The sequence below is a fragment of the Mytilus californianus genome, unplaced genomic scaffold (genome assembly GCF_021869535.1).
Source record: "Mytilus californianus isolate M0D057914Y unplaced genomic scaffold, xbMytCali1.0.p SCAF_2, whole genome shotgun sequence".
In the NCBI taxonomy this organism is placed as follows: Eukaryota; Metazoa; Mollusca; class Bivalvia; order Mytilida; family Mytilidae; genus Mytilus; species Mytilus californianus.
The window spans coordinates 68,871,520-68,894,101 of NW_026262668.1; the positions used below are offsets into that span (position 1 = coordinate 68,871,520).

Genomic DNA, 22,582 nt, shown 5'->3' on the forward strand with positions numbered 1-22,582 from the left:
GGGGGTCCAGATTTGCAAATATCATTTTGATGCAGGAAAATCCAGTTTGCTGTCAATCTAAAAGCCTTTTGTTTTATATTTTGAAGAAAAATCCTGTTTCCATGTATATTTAGCTCATCCATAATCTGAAGTACTACATCCTTTTAGGAGTCTTAATTACCACTTAATGAGCCAGAGAAAACAAAAAATAAAATTGAATTTCAATATAAATAACATAAACATTATCAATCTTCTACACCAGATCCAAACGTAGAAACATATTTAAACAAGCATTCTGTGAGTAATGTCCCACGCACTTGATTGATCATGATCAAATTATTTTATTTTTAAAATCTCCCAAGATAAAAGGTTCTACAAGTATCACATACGTAACAATGACCATGAAAATGAGGTCATGGTCAGATGAAGTCTGCTGGACAGAATGAAACATATACACCTTATATCAAATGTAGTTCGTCCATTGCTATAATTTGTGTATGAGAAATAGACCAAACCACAAAAACATTTGACCAATGAACCAAAAATAAAGAGGTCAAAATCGGATGAACCCTACCAGACGGAATGTGCACCTTACTATCATTCTATACAACAAATATAATATTATTCAAGATATGGACCTAACCAGGAAAACTAAACATTGTCTAGTGAACTGACAGATGGACATGTACACCTACCAATTATTCCACACCAAACTTCGTTGACCTATTGCTTACAATATCTAAGAGACGGATTTGACTGAAAAACAGATCACTGATCCATGAAATGAGGTCAAGGTTAGGTGAACCCTGATTAATAGACCTGGTGACCTTGCAGGGGTTCCATATACCAAATTGTTATAGAACTCACAAGTGAGAAATTCACAATTAAATATAATCAGAAACATTGGCTAAACCAAGAAAATGAGGTCAAGGACAATGCACATGACAAACACACACAAACCATTATGCATCTATATACAAGATATGAAGTATCCAAGTCTTTAACCTTAGAAAGAATAAAGCTTTCTACAAATTGTTTACACCATCGATGGACTAGCATCTCCGTCATGGGTTTTTGTGTCATTAGATTGCAGACTCATTGACGTATACCCAACATCTCCTTGTATTCATAAGCTTATTGAACAATAAAAACCTTGAGCCACCGGCTTCTCACAATTTTTACATTTCAATCATTTAGCCACGAGATATATTAATCCTGCTATTCCATAAATCAATCCAGTCTAGAGCAAAGTATAAGGAACATAATACCTGTATTTACTGATTCTGAAGCAGTATTTTGGCAGAATTTCACTAGTCTCCCATTATGGCATATATTTTATCACAATTTTTCTAGACTTGTGGCGATAAGAGCATGACATACTGTTTGACGACTGTTCAAGGATGTCTTTTGGGTATTTTCGTTGTTGGATTACTCTCATTGACATATACCCCACATTTCCTTTTATTTATATTTTAAATGAATGAAATTGTCCTTATACATTTTTTTGCCATAGAACTTCTATCAAGGATTAAAAGTTGTGCATCCACTATGCTACCAACATCTTTTCTCCAGATAATTTGGTTTACTAAAAATGACATGCATTGTTTCACATTTCTGATGTTGAGCCTTTTATAGCAGACTACAGGGTATGGGGTTTTCTAATTGTTGAAGGTGGTACAGTGACCTGTACATGTAATTGCTTTTATCTTTGTCATTTGAACTCTGGTGGATATAATAATCTCATTGGCAATCATATCACATCTCTTTATTGTTATATACTATTATTTCAATTAAGGTAAAAAATGGTTGTACATTAAAATAGTTTTTTTTGCTGGATATGGAAATGATATGAAACAAACGCATTCCTTGTCCGTGTCCAATAGGATTCATAAAATAATAACACAGTATTCCTTGGTTATATTATAACTTTATAATAAAACTTTAACAGTGTAAATTGTAAACATTTTGCCATAACAAAAAAGACAAAACATCACAAAAAGGTTGTCATGATGACAGATGGAGGTGCAATGGGTATGTTTTTCTTTCTTATTTACTTCATTTAACCATGACTTAAATAGCTGCCCAAAAAATGAAATGAACATGAAATAATTCAGCAATTATAAGTTTTAAAGAAATGTTCATACAAAACAATGACATTTAAATGTATTGTCCTTTTTTATTTAGATAACAAGTAAGTAAAAGACAGTACTTTTGCATAGATTTTGATTGGCATTTTCTCCCACATTGGGCCTCCATTGAAAACTATTTTTATTCATGTTTGTAGACATCAATTTCCATCCTGGTATTTTTGACATGTTTTTAGTATTATATGTTTAGAATTTGATTCTATAAGTAAAAGCTGAGCACACCAAAGGCAAGTTAACTTAGTTTGTAATTCATACATTTGTACTTTCTTTCTCTTTGAACTTCAAATTCATTATTAAATTTTCTCAAACCATAAAAGCTATAAAATGGTTTAAAATACATGTATACTGATATTGAATTTATAACTGTCAATATCAAGGCAGCTGCAACCTACAGTGTATATCTAAATCTCCCTTACACTGGTGGTGTAATTGGCATTTTTATAAATACAATTTCATGTGTTATGTTAAATAACATGTGAAATTACTAAAATTTTGAATCAAAAGTGATGACAAGTTTAATGAAATACTAAAAATATTTTCAGTTTGTAAATATTGTGATATTTATGAAAAGATTTCAAAATAGGAAACATTGAAGTGAAACAGGGTCTTATTTTCTTTTGAAGGTTTTTTTTTTTTTAATACTAAAAGTAACTTTGTCTTCTGGATGTTAAAAATATTTGAATATCTTTTATACCATGACAGCCTTCTTTTTTATCATTAATCAAACCTTGAGAAAATATCTGTAATATGGTGAATCCTTACACTTATTTATCAGGCTTTATGAAGTTTGTATAGAATATGTTTAGATACATATAAAGTAACCACTTAACTTGCCCCTATTGCAAGTCTGTGAAAAAGTTTAACATGAAGACAGTATGTTTGACATACAGGATGGCATCAACCATAGATCTGATGCTACATGATCATTGATGTTCAACTTCATTCAATTAAAAAAGACATAACAAACAATGTAGTGCAACAAGTATGATATAGTATGTACATGTACAAAACGACATAAACAGAAAATAAACAAACTAACTACAAAAATGTTTTGATTCCCTCTATTTAGATATTCAACTTTTATTAAAAAAAGTTCTCTAATTTTTGAACCAGGAATCCTATTTTAGTTCTAATCAAGAATTTGGTATGTTTATCTTTGTCTTTTAAATGTTTTCCTTTATCATGTTTATTTCTCATGTGTTTGTTTATTTTAAACAATATTTTAAGAGTTACATTTGTAATCATGACATGATATTAATTATCAACCAAACTTGCACAAAGGTTCTAGTACATGTATTTTACCTGGACATTAATTAAAATGTGCCAAATAAAGAAGTTTAAATCAAACTTGACATTAAGAAAAAACGAAATGTATTTTGGGATTTTCTGATGAAAAAAAAACCTCAAGCACTGTACAAGAGACCGCTGTAATATTTTTCAATAAATTTCCTTTTATCACAATCTCTGTTACAAGTTACTTGAACGAAGCCAAAGAAAGTATGCATAATGTAAAATTATTGTTTTTTTTTGCTTTTGCACATGGACAATCTATCACTTTATCCAAAAATATTAACATTATTCCAAATTCCATATTGTAAATTGGCAGGGATATTTTATTACGTGATGACACCAGCCAAAATGATAATTCTTCCACTAAAAAATCAAATAGTCATACATATATGTATATTATTTTAAAAAAAATAGCTATAAGAAACAAGGTCAAGATGTCAAGAAACTAATAAAAAAAAAATCGCATACAAATATGTTCATGGACATGATTGAAAAAGGAAAGACTAAATGGCAATGTATGAGTACACAAATATGTGCGAAAATATATAAAAATAAAATTTGTCAAAAGACAATAAATGCAACACCTAATAATTTTTCAAATTTAAATAACAATCTACATGCACATGTTTTAAAAAAAATGGAATTCTAGGAATTATTCCAAGATACATGTATCGCAATGTAACTCAATTTAATTGTTGACTCAGTTTAATTTGTAATTGTAAGCCAAAAAATTGCATTTTAAAATTTTGCTGAGATTTTTTTTGTAAGCATTAAGTACACACTTATTTTTAACATTTGGGAAGATTATTTTTTACATTTGGGAAGAAAAATTTTTAATTCAAATATTAACAGAGTCAACAATTTCAAAATTGTAACTACATTGATGGCACTATTTGCTGGATCATTATTATTACCAACTTTCCCTTTTCAACATTTTAGTATATGTATATACATGTATAGTAATGCCCATATAATTTAAAATAATAAAATAATAAAACCCCCTTTGGACTAGATTTAGCCCTAAAGAAGCAATATTACATGTACAAATGTACACATCCATATGTATACACATCAAATAAACAATATTAAACTCAATAAAGCATCATACAATAACATGTTATAAGAGTAAAATCTTATCTGAGACAGACAGAGTGAACAGAATTTTCCAATAGTTACTAATTATCATTTTAAAAAATTGAACACCTAATTTGTTTCCATAAATTTTAAAGTAACTAAAAATTTCTGAAGAAATTTTTTTTATTAAAAATGTTTCAATCTTTTACCATTGGCATTGCATTTATAGAAAAAAAAGCTGATGAAACAAATTTTAACATAGAAATATATCGGCAATATTTTCTAGTCATCTATGTCTGAACTTATCTATTTAAAATTCAAAGATAATCGTTAAAAATTTGATAAAATATACTCAAAAGAGGAAAATCTACAAATTTATACATAAAATTTATCAGCACCTCGAGAGTTCCTTCTTCTTAACTCACAAGTCAAAATCTTCAGTTTTAATTAGATCCATGATCTGATAACTTTCCAATTTCTTTTTTTAACAGTTCATTTTCTTCCTTTAATCTTCGGTTTTCTTCTTGAAATTTTTTTACTTCATCAAAATCCATAAACTCCTCTCCCCCAGAACTGAGCGAACCCGAACTTTCACCACTTTTGGAACGCATCTGACGCCTTCTGTACCTTTTTTCCAGTCGATCAAGTTTAGATTCAAGTTCAACATAATCTTTGATTAATTCATCTTTGCTCATATTTCTTAATCTTTCTGCTGCCATATTATCATATGTCTCAGTGAATTGATGTTCCTGATAAGAACTGTCGTTTTCAATTTCTTCATCTTCTGTAGAAGTAAATGATTCTTCGGAAGAATCAGTGCCCCCACCGGAACCTTCTCGTGACTCTCTAGAATTAATTCTATGACAGTGTCCTTCTAAATGCAAATCTGGATTAATTTCCTCATTTTTAATATGATCCTCCATTAAATATTGGGTAGTATTGTACGGTGCAACTGGATGTCCGTGTTTAAATGCATCCTCCCTTTTCTGATTTGCACGAACTGCTTCCTTTTCTTCCAAATCCCGTCTTTCACTCCAACTTAATTTGTCATAAGGTTTGTATTTCTTATGTTTCATACCACCCTTCGGACGCCTCCTTCGTTTCTTCTTTTTCTCGCATATGTCAATATTTTCAGAGTGGTTCCCGTCCACTGCCCCAACTCCATGGGGCGCCCCACAGGAGTTTCGATTTTCCTTTTCCCCCTCTGGGACTTCTCTTAGCGGATTTATTGTTTCCATTTTTTCGTCACCCCGTGAAAAGTCCGCTTCCATCATCGCTGAGCCGTTGACATTCATAGACGTAGAGAATTTTATCAAAACTAATAATTTTAGAAAAGTCAAAGATCATATTAGCGTGAAGTTCTTCGTCTGCTGTCTACGCGACAACTACCCGCTGATCAGCAACGTTGATATTTATATGAGTCAACAAAATATCCATCCGATATAAAATGTAAATCTTACAATCTAATTATCGAACGATTTCCCTATGAATACGTTTTATTTTGCAACAACATATATTCCTCGAGATTAATTGTCAATATAGGAACAAAGCTGCTACAATGATTACTTAAAATATCAATTAAAATCTGTATTCCAGAAAAAATCTGTAGTGTTTATTGTTGGAAGAAAGTAGTGCAAAAATATATACGCGAATGGATATCATTGAGGGGAGAACACTCTAACTCGTAAACAACTAATTTGCCGTTTTATGGAAGGGAGTGTCATTTTCTTATTTTTTTATCGGGAGTTATCTTTGGGTCAGCTTAAAACCCTTTTAAAACATATTTTTTTTAACATAAATACAAATACTGTATTTGTGCAACCTCACAAAAAAAAGGTATATATGTCGGGATAATAATTAAGACAGGTCTATAGCACATACTTGTCTAATATAGCCAGACACGGTACATGACAATATATCATATTATTAAAATATTTCCGATCTTATTTAAAGGTTATAGAGAGAAGAAGTGTCTGGTAATTGGACAGAGAACAGACCAAGTTTCACTTCGTTTTAGAACATACTGAGATAACTAGAATAGTTCAGGAATTTATAACGACTAACTTGACAATAAACTTACTATTTTGAGACACTGAGAGCGAGGGACCAGTGATTATTTATAAATACAGTAAAGTATAAACAAATATCGACTTAGTCTTCAGGATCATACATGAAGTTGACACAAGTTAACTAAATGAATCATCTGGGACTAACACACGAAATCATGTATTTACACTCCAACGAAACTAGTAGAAAGAAAGAAAGTTAGCGATATGTATATATATATGTAGGCCGACTCGGAGGTGCGATGGGGACACTGAAGTGCGATGGTCACGCTGAAGTGCAATGATCCGCGCCGAAGTACGATGGTCCTTTCGCTGAAGTGCGATGGTTTGCATGACGCTTGAATGATGTGACGTTTTCAGATACAACGTTTCTTTGAATACAACCTGAATTCGCGACAGGAGGATACGATTTTGTAAATAAAGATTTCATGCAAACGAAGGATAGGAAAGGAAAGGAAAAAGAAAGTAACGAACGATTCAAATCCCGAATAGTTATGAGCAGTGCATGCAGGTGGAGGTTACAAAAATATTTAAAACCAAGTCAGGCAGTAAATCGTGGGGAGCAAAGCGGCTTAAAGATGAACTTGGTCTGCAGATGGGCTAACCAGTGTCCGGAAGTATACCACAAACTTTTTGTACGACAAATAAATTATATTGATCTAAATATAATTATTGACTTCTCTTCAAGTATGCTTCACATGATTTTATGTGGACATTTAGGTAATAAAGTTAATAATAAGCAATGTTTTTGTTATATTAAGTTGATATAATTTTGTTTTATCCCTGAGATAAATCCTGCTTTGTAAGAAAACCGGCACTCTAGCCTAATTTTATTGTGGTTACAGTGTTTATCTCCTACCACTAGTTAACTTAGGCCGAAATAAACCCGACTAGTCCCTACTTGTACTTCCCAATTTCTCCTGCTCAGCGTAGAAGCACCTAATTTTTAAGTTTTCGGTGGAACACGTGACACGTCTCGACATAAGTCAAGCATAAATGTACTTGGCGGTTTTTCTCTCTTGAAAACTGTTACGACATTAGATAAATGGACGAATGATTGTTGTGAGTAATTTCTCAGCTATGACATGACGAAAACAAGTTACATTTGATAAAATGAGATGGACCCTGCTTAGTACTATAGACCGACACGCTTATTTTTTTTACCGCACTTGAACACTCAATATAAAGACATGTCCTCCCAGTCGAAGCCATTATACTTAATCTGAGCCATCCAGTCTATTTTCTTGCTCCATACTGCTGCATGCTAGGTGGAAAATTAGATAATTTAAGTTTTAAAATCTTTGGTTTCACCTGACCAGAAATCAAAATCGACCTTCCAAATGCGAGGCTAACACGCTAACCACTACACCACTACATTAAATATGTGGTTCTTACTTCAGACCATTGCATTTTAGCTAGTATACACCATTGCACTTCTTCGTAACAATCAACGTCAACGTCACAGTTAGACCATCACACTTCAGCGTAACAGCGCGGACCATCGCACTTCAGCGTGATCATCGCGGTTCGGAGTACCATCGCGGTTCAGAGTCCTACATATATATATATATATATATATATATATATATATATATATATATATATATATATATATAACCAGTCTTAAAGGGTACAACATCACCAAAAAATGACAATAAACGAACAAATGTAACTATAAATATTTCGGATAACAGATATCCTTCATCAGTATGAGCACGATGTAAAATGAATCAGATCAATCTATTCTGATTATTAAACTATAGCAATCTTGAATTATATACAATAAAAAAAAGTGAAACAGTTTCACCCGAACATCATATGTAGAGACGCTAATAAACTTTTAAAATTTCCAAAAAACGACTCAAAGACATGCCTAAAATGAAAATAGTAATTAGAGATATGAACTGGCACAACTCTAAAATTCCAAAAAAAAAAACAGCACTGATCGATATAAGCTGGTAAAATATGTCAAACAGAGGCTTTTATCATCCCAAATAAATAGCAGTTGTATAATGAAAAGAAAAAAAAATAGTAAATTTGGGATAAGGTTAAAAAATTGGACGTGGATGCGTACTTGTACATCCCTACCAAATGAAAAGAACCCTGGTATTTAAACTAGTAAAACTCAAAAAATTCCAAAAGAATCCTTAAAACTGTAAGGGTCAAGTAAGGAAGCCGGAGTAACTGGAAACAAATGATGTCAGGAAAAGAGTGATGGTAGGGAAAATTAGTGACTCATTCTATGTTTTTTCATTAATGCCCTCTGGGGAAACTGTCCTTAGCTTTCTTATCCAAAACCTTTCCCGAGCAAGTCTTTCGGCCCCTGACCAACCCTCGTTGTGGTCTATGATTGTGATTGTAAGGTTTTTGAGATCAGCTTGGGCGTGCCCAGGTGATCTCAAATGACGACTTACGGGGAGGTCGGGCTTGCAGGTGTAGTCACTTCGATAACCATTCATGCGTTTGTTGAATGGCTGTTCTGTCTCGCCAATATACTGCATGCCACATCGACACTGAAGAAGGTATACAACATTCTGTGTTTTGCAAGTTACATTATAAAATATAGTGTACACAGACCCAGTGGAGTGGCAAGTAAATGTTTGAGTATTCAGTATTTGTTGGCAAGTCAGACATCGTCTGTTACCACACGACTTGCACCATCCTGCAGTTGAACAGCTTTTATTAGAAGAGACGTCAGCTTTCACAAATAAGTCTTTCAGACTTGCTGGTCTCCGAAAAGCTAAGACAGGAGGATTGGGAAAGATCTTGGACAATTTTGGGTGCTTGGCAATAGTTTGCCAATTGGCACGGATCAAACGTGAAAGGTTAGTAAAGGCGGGATTGTATGTTAAAACAAACGGAACTATTTTGCTGCGCCTCTTCTGTTTGTACTGTAATAGGTCATTGCGGCTGTTGTTATTAGCACGCGCAAATCCCTTATCTATGTCCAATTTCTTATAACCTCGTTTGGTCAAAAACCGCGAAGTTCCTGTAACCGTTTAGTGACAGCCTCCTCAGAGGAGCAAATCCGCTTTACTCTGATATATATATATATATATAAGCAGCATTTCCCATTTACAGATAGTCATTGATCTGTCAATTGTGCTATATATTCTCTTATTATACATATCATTTATAGTTTGACCAAAAACAAAAAATTCAAAACAATATATCATGAAAATTCGTTTCAAATGTAAATTCACATTTCAATCTCGTTTTTATCGCTGAAAAAATATGGAAAGCCGGGTTTTCTGTTGATAATAGTCCAATTACCGATTTTGTTAAATTTGTTTTATTCATGATAGAAATTTAAAAAATGCTTCTGATATGAAAAATGTGTTTACACTATTAAATAATTTTTCATCGCAAGGCTGTACAGGCAATGATTTTGGAAAGATAACTATACACAATTGGTTTTACAGTAACATTGGTTACAGCAGAATGCATTGAGTGTAGGCAAAGGTAGAATATTTGGTTAGCTTGCTTGCTGAACCGTGAAGTCATTATTAGGTTAGGTATACTACCCTCCTTTCGGAGTAGTCTAGTCCTACAGACAGATAGATTGGTTATCTGTCGGATAGTCTATTCTTAAAGGAGGGTAGTTTACCTAACATAATAATGACTTCACGGTTCAGCTAGCAAGCAAGCTAACCAAAAATATTACCTTTACCTACACACTCAATGCATTTTGCTGAAAATGTCTAATGTTGCCTATTTTGTCCAATATTGTCTATGATTACACATCCTTGCATATCGTTATTTTGCTTTTAAAGAATGAATACTTATTACGATAATCGGAATACCAGACAGGTTGAAGTTGTCGTGTTGTTTTACATTTACACGCACGATTTTGCGTCTGAAGTGCGAGACTATTATTGATAAAATAAACACAAAACAACACCAGAGTAGTCATTTTCGAGGTGTTTAACAATTAGGGGAATAACGGGTCGAGAACACAGGGACTCGGTTAGCAGATTAAAAAAAAAATTAATCAATGTTTTTTAATTTTTTTTCAGTATTTCCTGACTATTTGCATTACTTTATTTACGTATTTGACGATAGCTTCAATATTTCTTTGTTTTCTAGCAATGTGCAGTTTACTATCCATATCCGTATACTGAAACATCCTATGGATAGTGAACTGCACATTGCTAGAAAACAAAGAAATATTGATGCCATCGTCAAATACGTTAATAAAGTAATACAAATATACAGGAAATATTAACAAAAACTTTAAAAAAACATTGATTGAAATTTGTTTAATCTGCTAACCGAGTCCCTGTGTTCGGGAACAATAAAAAATATTTCTTCTCGCCATTAAGGTACACTTATGATATCAACTTGCACAGCCGAGGAACGTCTTGACCTTCACAGTGCAACACATCAGATCATTATTGAAGATTTTCAAGTAAACGTTAAGATGAAATGCAGCAATAAAATCGTTGTTTATTTTACAGTATTTTATGCATGAGATCACTGTTTCGTTTACATTATACTGGTTACCATAGGTATAGGGCCAAACAATCTCCATGGAAATGAGATGTGCCCAATATAAAACATATGCATGCAAAATGTCAGTGACCTAACACTAGTGGTTCCCCCTAAATTAACCTTATCACAAACTAATACATGTAAACTGAGCAAAAGTTTCAGTCAATAGACCATGACTGAGGGGGCGGGGTCAAACTATCTCCTTGAAAATGAGTTGTGCCAATGTTAATACAACTGCATACCAAATGTCATTGACCTACAACTATTAGTTCCTCATAATCTGACCTAACCACGAATTAAAACATGCAAACTAAGCAAAAGTTTCAAAGTCAATAGACCATGACTGAGGGGACTGAGCCAAATAATCTCCATGGAAATGAGATGTGCCAATGCTAATACATGTGCATATTAAATATCATTGACCCACCACTAGGGCCAAAAAAATCCCATGGAAATAAGATGTGTCAATGCTAATACTGCAACTGCATATACCAAATATCTTTGAATTACCACTAGTGGTTCCTCATAAACAACATAATCACAAACTAATACATTGTTGATGCCGCCGACGCCACCGACACTGAAAACAGCATACCGGGTAAATATATCTGGCTTTTTTAATTGACTCTAAAATAATAAAATTAATAAATAGAATGTTTACATCTATAAATAAATTGACATAATCACCAGCTGCAATATATTTCAACTATATGTGTATGTATATTGCCACAGGGAGGTCATGTGACATGTTTCATATCAATTTGGTGTTGTTTAAAGATCAATCTACTTTATCCGGGGCCTTTTTATGGGTCCATGACACATTCTTTACTATCTTCTTTTCACGTTATATGGATGGCACATGTATTGATTATTATGTTGTTTTGGCTAATTTCTATAACTGTTGATTAAAATCTGTCCCATTTCTATGTTCCCTTTCCCAATGATTATTCAGTATCGATGACCCGTGACAGATTGTGTATAAACAGCTTTCAAAATACAGTTACGAAGTGTTAAACATTCAGCGGACATCAAACATATTTCAACACTGACATTAATGCAACAAAGCTAGTCATGTAAAACACAATACACTTCCATTATACCAAGAAAATATGTAAGGTGCCATGAAGGAGCATTCTCGCAATATCCTCATACGATGACAACTCATGCGATGGTATCTGTTGCCACGGACCATTGCAACCGCAGTTGTTCAGGAGGATCAGTGCTGTGGAAAATTTATGTAATCAAATAAAAAGCGACATACAAGAGCAGCTTGTGGCAGACATTCAAGTCTGTGAAATGTTTTGGTGTTAGAAAATAGTGCTATATAACTTATATTTCCCTGCATACCAAATATAACTAGCCGTTTCTTGTTTAGACTATTGTTCATGCTGTTGGGTAGCTGGACTGTGCAGGTTTTTAAAGTGTATGTTTTTATAACACACTATCTCTCTCCCTTTTGATCCCTTAATTGATATACAATTTTTTGTATTTTTATTCAATTGAGTACATCATTGTTATAAATTGATTTTTGCTATTCATGGACCCTTTCGGTTGCAATAAAAGATTCGTTACGACATATGGTTAGATAAGAGGTTTGTGTGCACAAAAAACTGGTTTACTCCCACCACATTTAGAGCCACCTAGTGACCAAGTCAGACTATATATACGGACCATGTTTGTTGTTGTTGTCTTTAATGTTTGTATGCCTATGTCGGATGTTTTTAACATTTATTTGGTTGGTGTGGAGGTGAAGGTCCAATAGTTTCGGCAATTCATGTTATCCTCTTTATGTATTGTATCAACAAAAAGTCAAAATTTATGTTTTTGGGAGGGGCCTGAAATTATTATTGATTTTCATTCAGAATATATTATTATAGAGAGGCGAGTAAGGGAAATTTCAAACTCTTATTGAATTGTTAGCCGGAAAACTTAATAAATAACACAATACCAGAATAACCGAACAAGGCTCACGATAGCAGTCAATTTACCGTCGGTGACGTTTGTAAATATAATATATATCAGATTCTATTTGCCATGATTTGAATTATTCCCCATTATGACCCTCGGTTAATAAATGCATCGAGCCCCACTTGACACCTGGTCATTATATCTTCGGCTAGTGTCCTTATGCATTGCGAAAAAAGAATCACCACCCTTCTCCTTAAATGGAAAGCAAGTTATGTTAAGTGTCTCATATATATCTTTACTGTTTTCAAAACATAACCACGTAACTGATCTTGACCTCAATTATTATTTGTAAATAGAATCAGGGTACACCGAGGGGAAACCTTTCCCACTTTCTGTGACAAAAACTATGAAAAACATAAAACTGTCATACATGCAAACTGTTGTGGTATTATTTAATGTTTTTATTTACTTCTCTGTTGTACAGAAGAAACGAACGATATTGTTACATGTGAAAACATGTGGCAACCCAAACATTACCCAAGAAATAAATCGGTCAACGTATAGTTTGTTCTCGATAAACCATGAAATAATACCTTCCGTTTCATGAAATGTTTAAATAAAATATATACGCAATGACAGCCATTAACTTGTCAAATTTATTGCCTGTATACGTCCGTACAGTTAGGCCATTTTTGAGATAATGATGAACAATGCATAACATACTTAAAATGACATGTGTTTACATTAAATTATTGCATACAGGTATTATTTATGTTGACCCCTTATTAATTCATAAGCCAACAACATAATATCCCCAAAAGGCGCTCGAAGTGTACGTGCGTATATACGATGTTCAGCAATATGTACATATCTTTACCATTTGCCCCTAGTAAGCTGTGTAATTAAACACGTACGGTGTTTAGGGAGCTACCATTTGATTTTTATGGGGGGGGGGGGGGGGGGCGGGCTAGGATGAAATTTGAAAAAAAGGCAGGACAGGAGTTTGAGTAAAAAAAAAGGCAGGATGAGCAACTTGGCAAAAAAAAAAAAAAGGCAGGTGTACAATTTATGTAAAAAAAAGTCAGGATAAACTAATAAAAAAAAAGGCAGGACCGAATAGAGTGAAAAATAAAAAGGCAGGACAGAGATTACAACTAAAAAAAAATGCAGGACAAAATTTTTCATCCTAGCCCCCCCCCATAAAAATCAAATGGTAGCTCCCTTAGCAATATGCAAATGTCTATGCCATATGCAAATTAAACAGAGATTATCAATTAAATAACAGATCTAAATGAAAAGTTAATTATATAATTTGCTTGGAGAAACATGGTTTTTGAGGAGATTTCATGTTATTCCGAGCCAACATAATCAGGAATTCATTAAAATGGGACAGACTGGTTTGATAATGTCTTTGTGTTCAAATATTTTACCAATCATGAGGTATTTGTTAAATATATAATAATTGATCATAACTCCCCCTAAAAGCAAATATAAAAATAGTGTTATAAAATTATATAAACTGTGTAACCTCGATATTGCTACCAATTGTGAAACCGCTGGTGGTGGATTGTTAGCCGGTCCCCCGCGTACTCAGTCCTGGTACATCCGGTTTTCAATAGGTACTAGCAATTAAGATCTAATTAATGCATCTTGTTTCAAATGAGGTAAAGCCAACTTTTCCTTATTTTTTTTCAACTACGGATCAAAATCCGAAATTTGTCAAAACACTTTTGAAATTTGAATTTTATAGTATACTTTAATTCTTTTGTAACCATTTACATGTCCATTCAACCAAAGTGTTATTCTTGGCAATACATTGCTGTTGAAGACATGTTGAAGACAATTTTGACAAGATATTTTATAAAATTGAGAATGGAAATGGGGAATGTGTCAAAGAAACAACAACCTAACCAAAGAGCAGAAAACAGCCGAAGACCACCAATGCCGGGGTCTTCAACACAGCGAGAAAATCCCGCACCCGGAGGCGGGCTTCAGCTGGCCCCTAAACAAAAATGTGTACTAGTTCAATGAAAATGGACGTCACACTAAACTCCAAAACATAGAAATGAACTAAATTAAAAAAAAAACATACAAGACTAACAAAGGCCAGAGGCTCCTGACTTGGGACAGGCGCAAAAATGCAGTGGGGTTAAACATGTTTTGTGAGATCTCAACCCTCCCCCTATACCTCTAGCCAATGTCGAATAAACATGTAAAATATTCTATCGAATTATGGACAAAAAGAAATCACGTGATAAATTCTTAATAATTAAAAAAAATATGAAATATAATATTTATGTTTCTCTCAGGCTTAACTAAATGATACCCTGAAAGTTGCTCGTGTCCTAATGGGAGTTGCAAGTTTTAAGTTATCTAGCTGGAAGTTGAACAGGTGGTTATCCAGTTATAATTTCTAACCTGTCCTTCCGCGAAATATGTATATGCTTTTAAAATGTTGTATTGATTTTCGAAAATTTGCCATGACAATTAACAATCGGGCAATAATTTCAAGTAGTAAAAAGGTACATGACATATTAAATGATGATGATAAGGTAGGAAATACATGTATCAATCTTTTCAGTTACAGTTGAAAGCTGGCTATTAAATTGCTCCAAATGCACACAACCCTAATTCAATCAGAATTTGACAGGGACTCTCTGAACATAGCATAATTTTCTCGACCTAGGGGTATAAACCTATAAAACTGCTGAACATATTAGAACGGTCTGCAGAACAGTACATATAACCCCCATTTCCAATTTTTGTTAACCCCCAAATCTCTATCAAATGTTTTTTTTTTACAATAATCATTATGATAGGCATGTTAATGTAGATTTCTGTTATCTGTTCATCAATGCTGAAAAGTATAAACCAAATCTAAATTCCAAGGACATAACTCGAGGATTTGTCACCGTACCAGGATGTCATAATAACATGCACATCTTCATATTAAGATTTTATAAAGTACAAACTTTCATGAATATCCGATGAAGTATGAATGAGGAGTTGCCGGCTCTGAATAGCATACACAATTTCTAAGTACAAAGTGGCATAACTCTGATTTGTCAATGGACCAGGATGTCCTACTAGTATGCATTTTCATGTAAGGACCTTACAATGCACAAAGTTTCACGAACAACAGATGAATCATTTCGGAGGAGCTGAGTCCACAAAGTGCATACTGAATATTAAGAAATACTCTAAATTCAGGGGGAATCATTCCGGGAATACTAAATAGAGAAAAAAAAATCGTAAAGTGATGCAAAATTGATCATAATCGGTAATTGTACAACATTTCAAATTGGTTTAAATTAGTTAGTTAGTTTAAACATATTTATTTATAGTGGATTGGGACACAAGTTATTGCAACTTATATTAATCCCTTTCCACTTTGCGGGCGAAATTAGTTAGTTCGGACAGGCAGACAGACTGATTCCTATATAACCCAAACAAATTCATTTCCAGGGTATAACAAACATTGAGTATGACAATTAAATTTCATAGGAAAGTATTTGAAACCAAAGTTGAGATGAATCTTTTTTGGAACCCTATACAAAAACAAGAAAAGCAGGTTTTTCAATATACAACTTCTTGTGGAATGGGAGAAGGCATAATACTTCAAACATAAATTTTATACATTATTTGTAACCTCCTTTGATCACATTAAATTCTAGAGAACAGCTTTTGGAATCGTATTACCCTCCCCAAAAATAGATGTACTGCCTTACTATCACTATGTCAGATCGAGATTAACCCAACATAGGCTAATTCAGATCTGAAACTGATTTACCTTTTCCGTTTCAGTTGTACTAGTCGTTTCAGAAATTTAAAAAAAAGGGTTACTAACTTTCAACAACAACGAACGACGGATGTCTAATGATGAAGTAGCTGAATTAGGCATACGGGACTTGGTGAGCAGAAAGTAAAAGAATCATTGGCGTTAATGAATATGTCAAAGGAAAATATCTTTATGTTGAAGTGTTCTCATTTGTGATTATCCACTTTAATATCACTATCTAAAAAATTACTCCTGGAAAACCTAGTTATATCATGGATATTTGGTGAACGAACCAGTAGACGTATTTTAGAAAAAAAGTATGGCGGTTCCTTATCGTTTTATTTTACTCAAACATGTACTACAAATAGAGATCAGAATTGTACCAAGAAAGACGAATACATACAATTGAAGATACGACTTAGACACAATGAATCACAGACATGCGTACAAGTAACCACAGACATGCGTACAAGTAACCACAGACAAATATGACAATCAAAGTTTTGGTACTGCGACCAAAGATACATAAGATTGATAACGGATTTTGCTGGAGGGTATCAAATTAAATACAGAAACAAACCAACAAATTGTGAGTTAAATTAATCGGAATCGCACGAACCTCAAACGGAGTGAGAACACTTGAGTCAAAACAGCATCGGCATTTTCTCTATATGCTTGCATCACCTACATTTAATTCCAGAGACATTTTCAAAAGCAAATGTTAAAGCACAGTAAATGATAAATCTGACAAAAATATCGAATGAACAATAGTGAACATGTGGAATCTATAATAGAGTAACATAACCTAAAAATGTCAACAGAAAGCAGGTTCTCTTGTCTACATTTAGTTTTGAATAAATTTTGCAGTCGTCTGGCAGAAATGTACTGTAAGTCTGTTTGAATACCATTCCACTATACTTAACAGAAAATATGTGGTTCAAAAAGTCTGCAGTTTGATGATTGCTATTTCGGGGTGATTATTGAAAACAACGTAGTTCTTGGCATAATATAATTTTCAAGTATACTCATCAACAGATTACATTAAGTTTAAAATTCTTATTAACTTTACTGGAGTATGCGATATTTCGTGCATTAAACTACATGTCACCGTATGGCATTCAATAATGAGCAAACCTTACACCGTACAGTATGCTATAAAAGACCCAACATATCATAATGTGAAACAATACAGAATAGCCAACGCAGATACACATATCTTGTTTTAAGAAGGGACAAATCATAATTTGGGAAAAACAACTCTGATTCCAGCAGAAAGTTCACTGAAACTGTCATCTTCAAAATGCTGGATTAGTTTATTAACAACATATTTGTTACATTTGAAGGACAACGTTTTTCCATAGATAATCTGTATTTCTATGGGAACCAAATGTGTCCCTCTGTTTGCCGAATGGTTCTTTTATTCTTTTGAGGCAGACTTCATACAGAATTTCTCAAGAAAAATTAGAAAAAGCTGGCTTTATCCTTTTATTTCACTTTCCGCTATATAAATGATGTCCTTTCACTGAATACTTGAACATGTTGTGACTATATAAAAATAAGAAGATGTGGTATGATTGCCAATGAGACAACTGTCCACTAATGATTAAAAGAAGTGGATGTATGTTGACTGCATCTTTACCAATGTACTTGGAATAAAGGATATAACAGATACATGCACTTGTGTCTGCCTCATATCTTGACTTACATCTATAAAAGAACAATGATGGTCGGCTAAGAATTAAACTTTACGACAAAGAATGATTATTAATTTTCGAATTGTGATCTTTTCATTTCCTTGTGGCACATTCCAGCAGCGCCTGCATACGGAGTATATATTTATACCATGTGTCAGGGATTGCGTTTCATAATATGATTTCCTGTATAGAGGGTAACTGCTTAAAAGGAAGCTATTGCAACAAGAGTTCTAAGTAGTAAAGTTGAAGTCATCCATTCGGAAGTTTTACGGACACCATCATTGTTTGGCGACCTTTATGGAATATCTGTCACATATGCATGACTACGGTAACGTTATGTTCCACACACTTTTCGTAACCATAATATCGCACTCATCTTCATTGTAACATTATAGAAAGCGACTTATTACCGTAATTTTATTTGCTTGACCAACACGACAGGTGCCACATGTAAAACAGGAACTGCTTACCCTTCCGGAGCACATGAGTTCACCGCCGGATTTTTAGTGCGGTTCGTGGTTACTCAGTCATTTAGTTTTCTATGTAATGTTATGTTATTGTCCTTTCGTTGTTTTTATGTTTGGCCATGGTATTGTCTGTTTTTATTGGACTTGAATTTTTGAATGCCCCTTAGTATTTTCTCTCTCTTTTTTTATACAACAGAAAAAACACACTACCTGGTTGAAGTTAATTACTAGTACATAATACGAAAAACAATTATGACAAACCCCACCTAGAGACATAAACGTCAGTATTGACAAGAAAATACGGATATGGTTTTATTGAAATTTTCTGTTACAAACTTAAGAAATGATTTGAAATTAGGGAATGTATCTCCATCATACAATAGCTCTGATTTATCGGTTAGATCAGAGTGTCAATGTTTGTATTTGTATTTTAATTTCCAACTATTTTGGCCTCCAGTATAAATGAAAAGATATCAATTGTCAAAATGCGCACATAAATTACAAAAGTGTGTTTACAAACAACGTTACATTGCTGGGTCTGCCAAATGCTACACGAAATGTCTTTCCACAATATTAAATCTATTTTATCAGCAATCAAAACCGGGTATCAGAGTTACTGTTAACTGCCTACTCCAAGGACGATGGGAATTAGATGTGGATACTACAAAGTTCAAAAGATCTGTTAGGATATACAAACAATCTAAGTCCCTCTTCTCGTACAATAGTATTGAAAATCTTACTTCCATTTACACAAGTATTCCTTATTCTAAACTTACGTTTTATTCATATAGCTCCAAACGTTTCTACTATACTTTTGGCGTGGCTCGGTATTTATACATTCCGCCATTGTGTTATGGTGCTATGGTAATTTTTTGAATTCTTGTCTTTCAATTTTGCTAATTTACTTTGTCCATAGAGTGTCTATATGCCATTTTTGTTTTTCTTTTTTGAAATAGTTTTTGTTTTTATAGTGATTATGTTTATAACACAATGGTGACTGCTGTACCCCAATTTTGACATTTTTACCTATTGTGTATGTTTGTTTTGCTCACACATTGATGTCAATATAATGGTTTTCTAGAAGTCAGGAATATGACAGTTGTTTTCCATTAGTTTGATGTGTTTAAGTTTTTGATTTTGCCATTTGACTTTCCGTTTTTAATTTTCCTTGGAGTTCGGTAATTTTGATATTTTACCTTTTTTTCAACATTAAACATTCAACATTAATACAACAACAAAAAAGCGACGAAAACTTCATACATAGACATTATGTGAAAGAATAAGTAGTCGGTTAACATAATTTTGATGAGCGATGAAGTTCCTGAGAAAAATTCGAGAAAACTTCATTCATTATGTGAAAGAATACACACGTTTGGGGCAAACATGAAGTTGACAAACGATGAATATGAAGATGCATCACACAGTACAGAGCCATCCCCCCAGTACAGCATGCTCACATAAAACTTGATACCAAATTTCAGGAAACTCTAATTTGTAGTTCCAGACAAAAAATGTGGCTAAATTATGGGCGGTTGAACGGATGATAGGACGCACAGGCGTAAACCAGTAAAGCCCCTACTTTGAGAGGGGGTATATGTCAAACTATGTACAATCATCTTGGTTAGAATAGGATAAATTAAACTTAGTAAAAAAACGTTCTTATTTAAACAAAAGATATCTGCAACTGACATCATTAAGATGCCTGATTTTTTTTATTGTCTACAAATTTTTCCGTTTGGAGATTGTGTTTTTCCATAGACAATCAGCATTCATTTAGCCTTTACTGTATTCATCATGCTCCTTTATCCGTACGAGGCATACTTTGAACATGCCCTTCTCAAGAAGAATGAAAATAAGTTTGCATTTTTCTAAATCTCCACGTTCCGCTCTATAGATGATGTCCACTCACTAAATAGTTCTATGTTTGGTTACTATATGTTGATTGCATCGATCGCATTGAACTTGATAGAAAAGATCCCATAGATACAGTTATGTCCACTTCATATATTGACTAACATTTAGAAATTGACAATGAAGGTCGGCGGAGAACTAAAATATACGACAAAACATATGATTTCCATTCTTTCATTGTGACATTTTCATTTCCCTTTAGCAACACAACAACATCGCCTGTATAAGGACTATACATTTCTTAGTTGATAGATATTCAAGGCATTTGTTTCCCATCATGATTTCTTTGATATTCGGTTGTTTCTTATCAATTAGCTATTTTGCAAGGAATCCAAAAGGTAAAGTTGGAGTCATAATATCGAAAGTTTTACTGACACCATCATTAGTTGGTTGATCATCTGTGTCACGGATGATTACGGATATGTTCTAATTTACCAGCCACAATCCGGCCCTCAATTTGTGGTTCACAAATGCGACTTGTCACCCCGAATTTTCACTTGCAGCGATAAACATGACATGTGCTACAAGTGGAGCAGACATTGCTTATCCTTCCGTATCAATTACATTTCCCGGAGTTTCGTTTACAAGGGATTCTTGTTGCTTTTGCGTTGGTTTCAGTGTTGTATTTTTCTCTTATTTTATTTTCAAATGTCTATGATCTACCTGTCCTGAGAACCGTGTTTCATTTTCATATTCGGTCAAGTTTAGGTATGGAAAATTCAGTTGTGTCGATGGTTTATGCGTATAGTGAGAAGTCATGGTGAGACAAGAGACATCCACCAATCAACTATTATACAATGTATTATGTCTCATCAACATATTCCAACAAGAGTAAAAAGGCGAATGAAACTAGTAGAACAGGTACCACCTGGAGCACATGCATTCACCGAGGTTTTTGGTGGGGTTCGTTTGAGTTTTATGTTTAGTGTTTTGTGGACTGTTGTTTGTCGTTTTTCATTTTGGACATGGTGTTATCTGTTTTTACTTCGACTTATGGTTTTTTAATGTTCCCATGGTATCCTCTCCCTCTTTTTGTGATCGCTCAATGCTATAACTAACATGAAACAGTACTGTAACAGCAAAACATTAGATTAAAACATAAACATCAGTTGGAAAGGACTTGATTCATCAAGCATTTTCTAAATTTAGGCAATTTATAAAATGCCTAACCTTGACAGGCATTATATAAAATAATTAAAATACCTAGTCATTTTGTAGTGACTGAAATTTTGAAACAGAATTCAACAAATTCAGATTCAGGTAACTTATAAAAAAAAAGGATTATTATCCTTGTGTTGCATATGACCAAAACCCAATATCTTGCAAGGAAAATAACCAATGATTCGGTAAAATTGAGGTTATTCTTCAAAAACCAGCTGGGAAAGTTTGTATTCTTTTTAGTGAAACTACGTTAAGTATGTACTAACTCTGTATTTCAGATAGTACTTTAATGATCTTCTTGTCATGATGGCAGAAAGACGAATTGTTCTTACAATAGAAGAAAGTTTACAAACAGATTTTTTATAAAATATAGATTCAAAACAGAAGTGTGTAATACATAAAGCAGAGAAAAAGAAGAATGTTTTTTAATTGACTGATTGTTGTTTGTCGCATTCAGTTGCAAATATTTCAAGCATATTTAAGACGAGAACAAATTGATAATAAATCAAAGGGGTAAATTCTGCAATAGATTGACCCGGATAAAGGACGGGAATTTTGACTGCCGCTTAAAATGAAGGTACGTTGGAGAAGGACAGCAAAGTTGCCTCGAATTTAT

At 33.5% G+C, this 22,582-nt stretch overlaps 1 protein-coding gene across 1 annotated transcript; it reads right to left on the bottom strand.

The window, feature by feature from the left end:
- Positions 1-1,886: 1,886 nt before the first annotated feature.
- Positions 1,887-5,896, bottom strand: LOC127728131 (protein HEXIM1-like). The gene has a single exon (XM_052235372.1). The coding sequence runs from the start codon at positions 5,783-5,785 to the stop codon at positions 4,934-4,936; it is 852 nt and encodes a 283-aa protein (XP_052091332.1). The 5' UTR covers positions 5,786-5,896; the 3' UTR covers positions 1,887-4,933.
- Between the last annotated feature and the right edge of the window lie 16,686 nt (positions 5,897-22,582).